The 10,159-nt window shown below is 40.9% G+C and overlaps 1 protein-coding gene across 1 annotated transcript; it reads left to right on the plus strand.

Moving 5' to 3' along the window:
- The first annotated feature begins 2,289 nt into the window (after positions 1 to 2,289).
- Positions 2,290 to 9,851, plus strand: foxo4 (forkhead box O4). The gene is made up of 3 exons (XM_034092563.1): positions 2,290 to 4,247; positions 4,803 to 6,311; positions 6,876 to 9,851. The coding sequence occupies exons 1-2, from the start codon at positions 3,807 to 3,809 to the stop codon at positions 6,285 to 6,287; spliced, it is 1,926 nt and encodes a 641-aa protein (XP_033948454.1). The 5' UTR covers positions 2,290 to 3,806; the 3' UTR covers positions 6,288 to 6,311; positions 6,876 to 9,851.
- Positions 9,852 to 10,159: the final 308 nt, after the last annotated feature.

Raw genomic sequence — 10,159 nt, forward strand, 5'->3', positions numbered from 1 at the left:
TGAGGGTGGGGCTGTGAGTCGGCTATACACCGCCGCCGCGTAGTAATAAAGTTGAGCGCATACATAGTGAGACCTACAGTACAGAGACGGTTTAGAAAATATATTAATTTGACCCTATAGAAAAGCTGTGTTATTTATAGCGAAGAGTGAGTGTCATTTAAAACAATCTATGATGAGTGAGGTTGTGCCCGAAATAAATAAATAATAATAATTTAAAAAAAAATACTTTTTTTTTTTTTTTTTTAATCTTGTCACTGAGGGCCCTCTTTGCTCAAGGGCCCCTGGGCACTTGCCCAGATTGCCCATATGGTTAATCCGGCCTTGCCTGGGACCCTCACAGACATGTAACCCCTCCCATGTACAGTATGCACATGAACCTACTCATGTGAGCCAGCCCTCATATTCCATACTTTAAACCTCCTCTGAATATTTAGCAAAAGAGTAAAATAATAGACTAAATTGTCAATTTGTTATTGTACTTTTTTGTATATTTGAATTTATTGTAAACATTCATTTTTGCATATCTTCTAATTGTATCATTGTTTTTAAAACTTTTAAAATAGTGATATGCCTGTTTCTGTTTCCTTTCTTTGTACAACTTAATTCCTATTATTTTTGTTTATGTATGCACCATTATACACCAAAGCAAATTCCTTGTACGTGTAATCCTACTTACCAATAAACCTGTTTCTGATTCTGAAGTCAAGGAGGCTATCTTCAACAAATGGCACGGACTGAGACACATGTCCTGCTGGTATAACTACTGTATACTGATTATCATTACTTTGTGGTGGGTTACAAAAAAAACATTTTACATTCAACCAATGAAATGTTATAGATATATGTACCAAATGACTGTACCACCATATTTACATATTTTAACTTGATTCTTTTTATTTTTCCACTACATTTCAGAGATACATATTGTACTTTGTTATTCAACTACATTTATCTGACAGCTTTTGTTACTTTTTTACATCCAAATAAACGCTTATTTCATATGATGCATGTTATAATACTATAATCTACCCAATAGTATAGATCTATAACTGTTAAATTTTGTGATAAAAACTGAAAAATACAATATTCTAAAATAATACAACAATAAAAAAGGATTAATTCTGCATAATAAATACTTTTACTTTAAAAGCTTTGCGAGCATGTTGATGCTTATACTTGTAATTAAGTGTTGGAAACTCTGGTATTGGATGTAAGTAATTCTACATGTTATTCAACCATTAAGAAGTGTCATTACATTAAATCATTTACAATTATATCATAAAAGAATAAACAATGCACACAACTGTACAGGTGGCTGATTGTTAAACTATAAACTGTATCATTTGGATTTAAAGCAGAGATAAGATTGTGAAATTGTGAAAGAAGAATCACATCTGGCAGGTAAGCCACCTGCAGCAGTCCCGCATTTCTTGCCTTTATATTAAATAGTTTTACTTATTTGATTCATTATTCAAAATCATATTTGATTCATAATTTAAAGTAGGAATTTCAACACTAAGTTTAAATTACATTTAAGGAGGTTCCTGCATTTTTTTAATACCAATCTTCTGGGTAGAGGTTCTATCAAAATGTAGTTAAAAGTCCTTTATCATTTGTTTCCGCTTTTGATCTACTTGAAAGCGTTGTTGGCTAATGTGTCTTTTTATTATTGCAAGTGCTTGTGAGCCAGAGTATCAAACATCGAACAGGCTCAGGATATTCACGAGGCAAGATTTCTTACAACTGTGGAATCTATTTGTTTAAAAGACAACCCTCCTTCTATATTTCACAAAAGTACTAATTGTACCACTTTTGAAAATCAAAAATTTCTAAAATTATTGTTAGGAATTTACTAAAGTTTTAGAGTAGACCCCGACGTTTTCATTGGTGTTTTTTTTTAATTGAAATAGATTTACAATTTTATAAAGAAAGATATGAACCATCCAGTATTATTATATATTATTTGTATCATTTGTATTATTGTTAAAGTATAATACAATTAAATATGTTCAAGAAACATATGAAAATACAACCAATATATACAAGAAATGGGAATCGGATTAAAACATGTAAAAAAACATTGTTTTGTAGTTTTTGTTGTTGTATTTTATTAGTATCAGTACTCTAAACATCGGTAATACCTTAACTGACCGAAGTGTACCTGGGATTTAGCACACTTAACAGACTGTTACATAATGTAGTGTTAGAGCAGGGACATGTTGCCTCATTCAGCTGCTGTTTACGCCTGTGCTGCTGTCACATGTTTGACTCCTTTTCCCAGAAACCCCCTGTGCGCAGGCGCAGAACGCTTCGCCTGACAGTGGTAAACAGACGTCAGAAGGGAGTCTTCGCCTCGAGTCAAAACAAAACAAAACAACTCAAAAAGACACTGAAGGAGTGAATATTTGGACAGCCACGACGATAGGAAGTTTTTAAAAACTCATCGCGGATTAACATCGGCCACTTGGTGGAAGTTATCGGGAGCTTTTCACTGACTTTTTCACGGATTGTAAACTCTGGAGTACAGCAGGAGCTTAAGCAGCTAGCGTTACGGAGGCTATCGTGCTGTTTTCAAAGTGCGGCGGGTTGGATTCGACACACCGCCGAGGACACACAACTTCACCCAACACCCAGGAATCCACTTTCTAGTTTGTTCTCCGGGACTTGGTGGCGGATCGACCGAGCTCCGGGCCTCGCTGAGAGGGTTTTATAGCCGCTTCTTCGAGCATCGTGTGCGGCGGCGCGGCAGCAGAAACATGGCAGATGGTGACATGCGCCTGGCCGCAATGTGGCGGATCGTACAGACCTGAAGCACGGACTTTACTCACCAACATTTCTCTCATCTTTCCACTTTTATTAACTTTATAAACACCATTTATCACTCACCTAAATCCCTTCCCTTTTCCCCCGCTCTAAATTTGTCTGGTTTTTAGTATTATCGGCTTTTACTTACAGGCCGAGGAGCTGGAGGCTGCTTTTTAAACACTTTTGTTTACAGTTGCAAACAAACTGTTGTTAGGATGATCAGTCGTTTTTAGTTTTTACACTTAACTTTGATTTTACCGGACTGTTTTTTTTGCGTTGTTTATTTATTTGAAGTTTGTTTGAATGTTTTTTTTGCCTTGTGTAGATCACAGACATCACGTTGTTTACAAGTGGAGACGGACAGGGGCTCCTGAGAAGATCCTTTGTAATCCCTGTTTGTAGTCTCATAGCTTTACAGTAAAACATATAAACCCTGCCTGTTTTGAATAAGACCATTTAAATGTAAAATGATAGATTTTTTACGAAATATTTCTTAATTTTTTATTTATTCAAAACATATTGTTTTTAGTTAGTTTAGCATTGCTAATTATATTTTTCACAACATTTACCATTTAAAAAAATTGTTAAATAACAGGAATGGCATTATTTTGTATCCTTATACCTTCAACATTTTGGTATTCATTTGCAGGGGAACCAAAACCTCTGTAGAACCAGATGTTTTAGTGCTCACTCTGCCACTTTTGTTTTTATATCATTCAAACAAAGGGACTCTCATCCCGGCCCTCCTTCATTCTATATAATCGGATGGTTTATGATAGTTACTATTAAAGAGATTATTTGGGTTCCCTAATCTCCAATCTGAGGATTAACCGAGGCTATTGGTGTGCCCAGATTATTCCGTCTCCTCTCCAGGCCCCACATATTGTTTTTGTGTCAGGAAGTGTTTTTTTTTTTACTCATCATGCACTTAAAGTTTACCTTAACTTTTTAGAGTAGTCGTGACATATTTTTTTGGTTGAGTGTAAATTCAGAGGACCACCATGGAGGACTCTTCGGTGCCACCGATTGACCCAGATTTTGAGCCGCAAAGCAGGCCCCGCTCCTGCACATGGCCCCTGCCCAGACCCGACATCTCGGCTGTCAAACCGGAGGGGGCGGATGGCTCCGAGTCCTCCGCCGGGACCCCGCCCGGGGATGAGGACAAGCCCGAGCCTCAGCAAATCACGTCCGAGCCCGAGAAGGCTTTGGAGGCGGCGGGGGCCGAGGGAGGGGCCGCGGCCGGCGGGGGAGGAGCGACGCCCCGCAAAGGGTCCTCCCGCCGCAACGCGTGGGGAAACCAGAGCTACGCAGACCTGATCAGCCAGGCCATCGAGAACTCACCTGAGAAGAGGCTGACCCTGGCTCAGGTCTACGAGTGGATGGTGAAGACAGTGCCTTACTTCAGAGACAAAGGAGACAGCAACAGCTCGGCTGGCTGGAAGGTGAGCATGTGGGAGGTGGACATGTTTACTGCATCACTTTACAAGGTGGACTGTAGAGCTTTATGTGGCACAAGTTATATATTTATAGCTTTATAATTCATGTTGCACCATAGAAACACTGGTATGCAGATAACCATCATATTACTTGGGCTGGGCAATATGGAAAACAATTTACGGCAAATGGCGGAACATAATTTAATAGAATTATAAAAAAAATTATGTATGAAAATACCCTCTTTCAAAAAAAGTGTAAAACTTTATTTCTTTAGGTATTATATTTTGTCTTTAATAGATGTCTTTAATTATCTCCATATATGACTGCGCAGTGTTTCCCACAGAATTTGATTCTATTTGTGGGGGCACAATTGTTTTTTAGAATCTTTTTTTTTCAGCAAGGCAAATATAGTTCTGACTAATAACCCCTTGAAACAAAGCAAGTGGGGTAATCTAAACTTTGGCGAGTGATTAATCAAAAAACGAAAACATGTTTAATGAAAGAAAGCCCACTGTGCATAATTTTTCATAGTATTTCATGTTCTCTATCTCCTGTTTTAGAATTCAATTCGCCACAATTTATCACTCCACAACAAGTTCTTGAGGGTACACAATGAATCGACAGGAAAGAGCTCCTGGTGGATGCTCAACCCAGAAGGAGGGAAGACGGGGAAAGCCCCCCGCCGCCGTGCCGCCTCCATGGACAACAGCAGCAAACTGCTGAAGAGCCGCATGAGGGCAAAGCAGACCAAGAAGCAGGCGGGAGCCGCCGGGCTGGGGGGGGCAGGAGGGGGGCTGCAGGGCGACGGCAGCACAGGCTCCGGGGGCGCAGACAGCCCCAACTCATCCCAGCAGTTTCCCAAATGGGGGGTGAACAGCGGCAGCCCCTCGTCCCGCGGCAGCCTGGACGACTCTGACATGTGGACCACCTTCCGCCCGCGCACCAGCTCCAACGCCAGCACCCTGAGTGGGCGTCTGTCCCCCATCGCTCCGGGACACGAGGACGACGACAACCTGCCGGAGGACAGCCTGCTGGGCCGATACAGCTCCAGCAGCCTGACCCCCACCCTCACCGAGACCCTCATGGAAGAGCTGGATCTGATCGACGGCCTCACATTGATGACCGGGCAGCAGGGAGGGGCCAGTCCCAGCACAGCCCCCCCGGCCCCTCCCACCCCGCTGCCCTCCGCCTCCACCCTGCTGCCCCGCGGCTCCAGCTTCTCCTCCTTCAACCAGTTGCAGCAGTCCAGCCTCCCGCTGGCTCCCCCCCCTCACAGCGGCACCCAGGCCTCTCAGTGTGGCAGCAAAGAGCCGTCATCCTTCAGCAACTCCCTCTTCAACCCCATGTCCAGCTCCGGCTCTCGTGGGGGCGGCCATTACACCAGCCATGTGCCTTCCAGCCTGGAGGCGCTGCTCACCTCCGACTCCCCCCCCCCCAGTGACGTGATGATGACCCAGGTGGACCCCCTGATGCAGAGTCCTGGAGGCATGATGGGCCTGGGCTCATCCGTGGTGGGCGTGAGGTCCAAACCCAACCAGCTGCTGTTGGGGAAAGGGCTGGAGCCCAACACGGTGGCGCTTCAGCAGATGCAGCAGCGCCACCTCCAGCAGCAGCAGCAGCAGCAGCAACAACAACAACAACAACAACACCAGCACCACTCACAGATGGGGTTGGGGATGATCCTCTCAGGTATGTCTCAGGACCCGTCACAGCTCTCTGCCCTCAAACCCCAGCACACAGCCCTGCCAGCGGGGGGCTCTCACCCCGGGGCGGCCCACCCTGGCTCCAGCCTGCTGGAGATGGCTCAGTTGGGTCAGTTTGGAGCTCCGTCCTGCTTCCAGCCCGGGCAGGACCGGCTGCCCACAGACTTGGACATTGACATGTTCACCGAGAACCTGGATTGTGACGTGGACTACATCATCAACAGTGACCTCATGGACGGAGACGTCCTCGACTTCAACTTTGACCCCATCCTGCCTGGAGGCCAGGGCTACGCCGGCCCCGCCTCCACACAGGGCTCCGCTCACAGCTGGGTGCCGAGCTAAGTCCTCCGCTGTCCAGTCAGCCAGGTACGCTCATCACTCTTCCTCTATCAGTTAAACTATTGGTGAATGGGGCTGCAATTTTTATTATCGATTATTATTTTCTAGATCAGTCAATTCATTGTTCGGGTTATACAATTACAGAAAATAGTGTCCATACCAGTTTCTCAATTTCTAATTATATGTTTTCAGTTTAATATGATATAAAAATGGGAAATCTCCATATTTAAAACACCTTAACCCTCAATTGGTTATCAAAACAGTTAGAGATGACTTTGTCCTCAATCGACTAACTGAGTATTCAACTGATTGTTGCAGCCCTAGTCTACGTTAACCAAATATAATCAAATTCTAATGAATTAAAACATCTTAGAAGGTTCACTTTTTAACCTGTATCACTGTAAATTGAATATGTTTGGGCTTTGGACGGTTTGTGGCATGAAACAAGAAATGATGAGCATTTCAACACCATGTTGAGCAGTACACATGGATTACATTTACAGTGATTGAGCTGATATGACTTTAAGTACATCATAAGGATTTATTACGATATATCTTCACGAAAGACCGTTTTATCCTTTTGTCTTGCAGGAACTGATCTCCAATCAATGAAACCTCAAAATTGTTCAAAACAACCGGTGCATTCCTCCTCCCTGCTGGCTGGATTTTAAAACAAGATGCTTCACTCGGACGTAAAAGAGCCTCTCCCATGTCATGTGCCAAGACATGCGGAGGACAGGGAGGAGCTTCATGCTACTATGCACAATATTTCTCCCTTTTTTCAAAAAACAAACACTAGCAACGATTTGGCTGCTAGCCGATTAACTTTTTTTCTTCTAACCAGAACTGATGTTTTTTAAAAGACGTGTGACTTGGTGTTTTAAAGAGTGAAAAGACAAATCATGATCTCCCCTCTGCTGGGGGTTTATACTTCAGTTTTTGTCACACCAGAATAGCTTTAGGGTGGATACGGTACGGGACTACTTTGGTATTGAAGACTCAATAGACTGTTTTTTTTTTAGAAATGGCCAGTTTTCCATACTACACGAGCACGAACTGCCAGACCAAATGCTGTTGGAGGAAGAAGCCTCCTCACAGGATTGTGTTGCGAACAGACGGAAGATAAAAGACTGGGCGACTGGAGGTATAACATGTTTTATTCGACATCTCGCCCAATTGTATACTACAATTATGTGTACGGGTTAAATTTCTCACTATAGAGAAAGAAGATGCATTTTTTTTTTCTCCAATGGAATTTGGTGATCTGTATTTGCAGTTTGGCTATTTTGACTTCAATCCGGTGTGTTGCGGTCAGTTAGAGGGTGTGTTTTGTTTTTTTATCCCTGATGTGCAGTTAAACTAACAAAATGAAGAAATGTGATTTTTGAATTTATACACGGGGCATTCAAGGGTACATTTATTTGCCAACAAGTGATTGGTTGGCCAAGTATTATATTGTTTCAGACAGCAGTATGCCACCACTGTCAGACATCTACTTGACTATTATCTCCTCTTTTTGTTTTCATCGAACCTGTGCATTTTCATAGCACTTAGGTTTCCTGCGAACCAGGAACCCCAAACTAGTAGACACATTAGGTTATAACATTTCATCAAATGAGTTTAAATCCTGTAAAAAATAAATAAAAGTACGTGTTGCACATGTACACGATGAGACGCTATGCAGATTTATGGAGAGAACTAAATGAAATCTTGAAGGAAATAAAAAAAAAATCACTTCTTGAAGGTTTTTTTGTTTAACATTTTCCTGAAATGTTGAGACTTTAATTTTTCAAGAAATGAATTCTCTGTGTGAGAAGTACACAAAAAGAATATATTTGATTATAGTTTTAATATACAATTTAGACGAGGTAATAAATAAATTAAGTAATTAATACATATGAATATATTACTAATGACAAGTGATGTTTTTTTACATTGGAGGAAGCATTCTCAGATAATTTGTAACGGTCATTTTCTATACTTTTATTTTTGTAAAGAATGAGATGCATGTAGATTTTTTTACATAACCAAAGGAACACTAATATTTGCATGGCATGTAGGGCCAGCTTGGGCCTGACGCAGTATCTCGTGTACATAAGCTTTGCAGAAGATGCCTGTAACATAAGAATCTGACTTGTAGAGTGAGGCAACGTGCATCGATACTTGACCATTTAAATTCCCAATGATCTGCCTCTTTGTTTTCTGCATTAATCGTGAATCCAAAAGAGAAACAGTCCCACTTTCAACATGCCGCCGGATTCTCATCTCAAAACGAGACTGATACAACCGTTACCTCTCAGGGTCGCTCACAAGAAACACAGGAAAACAACTTTATGATCACTGAATATATAGATTATTTTTGCTTTATGATCACGTGACCATAAAGCAAAAATAATCTATGTATTTTACCCATTTGTCTCTGGACTGGAAACCTTCACGTCTTTGTTTTCCTGGAGTATTTTCTGTCTTAAAAAGAGTTGACTTTAAATTTGACTTCCCTTTTTTTATATCAGTGGTAGCCGATCCCTTGGGTTTCCTTTTTTTTTTACTGCCAATATTTAAAACACTATAGCATGACTTTACTCAGTAGCAAGATGGACTTTATTTGTCCTCTTCCCCCCCGTACATTTTCATAATTGTGATCAGAAATAACATCCCTGCAGTTTGAACTCTCATCATTTCACTGCAGGTATGTTAGCCTCTGATTTTTACAAAGCACTCTTTTTTTTTGTTCCACAGTTTTTTTTCAAACATTATGAACGGTGCTAGATGTAATTTGTGACGTATCCTGCAGTACGTCATGATGCAATGGGTGCATATCAGGGCCTTTTGAATTCTCTGTGCACAGCTCAAGGATCTGGATGAGGTGTTAGGTTAGAAGTTAGCACACGATCAAAAGTCCTTCCCCTTCCTCGTTTTTTATGTTTTTATATATAAATATGATAACCCCTTTCTCCAAACTGGTCATTCATTAGATCTGGAAACAGGAGACCAGCTTGTTCAAAGTGCATGATTTTCTTCTAAATCATAACATGTAATCATTTTTAGAAAGTTGTATATGCAACTATTTTGTCCCCTATTTTGAATTAATGTCCATGTGTTGGAAATGTTATTAACATTTAAAGGACAGACTGCAGCATGTAAAGGAGCGGTGGTTGGTTTGATGTCTCTAGTTTACGGTTGCCTCGTTTAAAAAAAAAAAAGGGCAGGTGTGGTGTTATTACTCCCCTTGTATCTCCCCCTCTATGTAATAATTATCTACATATTTTGTTCTTCAGTTTTTTAAGTAGCAGTTAGTCCCTTAATGTTTGTTTTGAACTGTTAAAATTGCCCCTATTTTACTCAGTATTTTCGTATGCGGCAAGGGTTTTTCTTTCATAAGGGGAGGGTGGGGTGGACATGGAATGATGAGTTGTGCATAAGCCAATTATGTTTATGATTTTTGATTAATGTTGATAGTTTTTACCCCCCCTACCTCTTTATCTTTCTTTACACATTGTAAAGTCAGCCAGAGATGACAGTCAGTTCTGAAAAGCAGAAATAAATTCAATAAACTGTTTAACCCACTGTCTGTGTCTTTGGTTTCAAAGTGATTCACTCTTTATGTTTCATTGAAGTCAGACTGTGTTCAGTTCAGCCGCCAGGGGGCGCTGCTGTCACACAGCTACTGTAACTCAGATAAACAGTAAATATAATGTGTACCCATAAGGCTGGTTAATAAAAGCAGGGATTGAGGACTTTTTGAGAAATTACGTAAAATATTCTGTTACAAGTCAAATGTTCTGCTTTGAAAAAGGGTACATTTAGTATTTAATCAGGAAAATATAACTTTAGTATAATAAAAAAACAAAACAAAAACATTTGATTTTATAAAA

The sequence above is a fragment of the Pseudochaenichthys georgianus genome, chromosome 10 (assembly GCF_902827115.2).
Source record: "Pseudochaenichthys georgianus chromosome 10, fPseGeo1.2, whole genome shotgun sequence".
Taxonomy (NCBI): Eukaryota; Metazoa; Chordata; class Actinopteri; order Perciformes; family Channichthyidae; genus Pseudochaenichthys; species Pseudochaenichthys georgianus.

Bases quoted from the DNA above. Each gene is read 5' to 3' on its own strand.
- foxo4 (XM_034092563.1), top strand. From the start codon at position 3,807: ATGGAGGACTCTTCGGTGCCACCGATTGACCCAGATTTTGAGCCGCAA. The intron at 4,248-4,802 runs GTGAGCATGTGG...CTCCTGTTTTAG, and splicing joins ACAGCTCGGCTGGCTGGAAG to AATTCAATTCGCCACAATTT.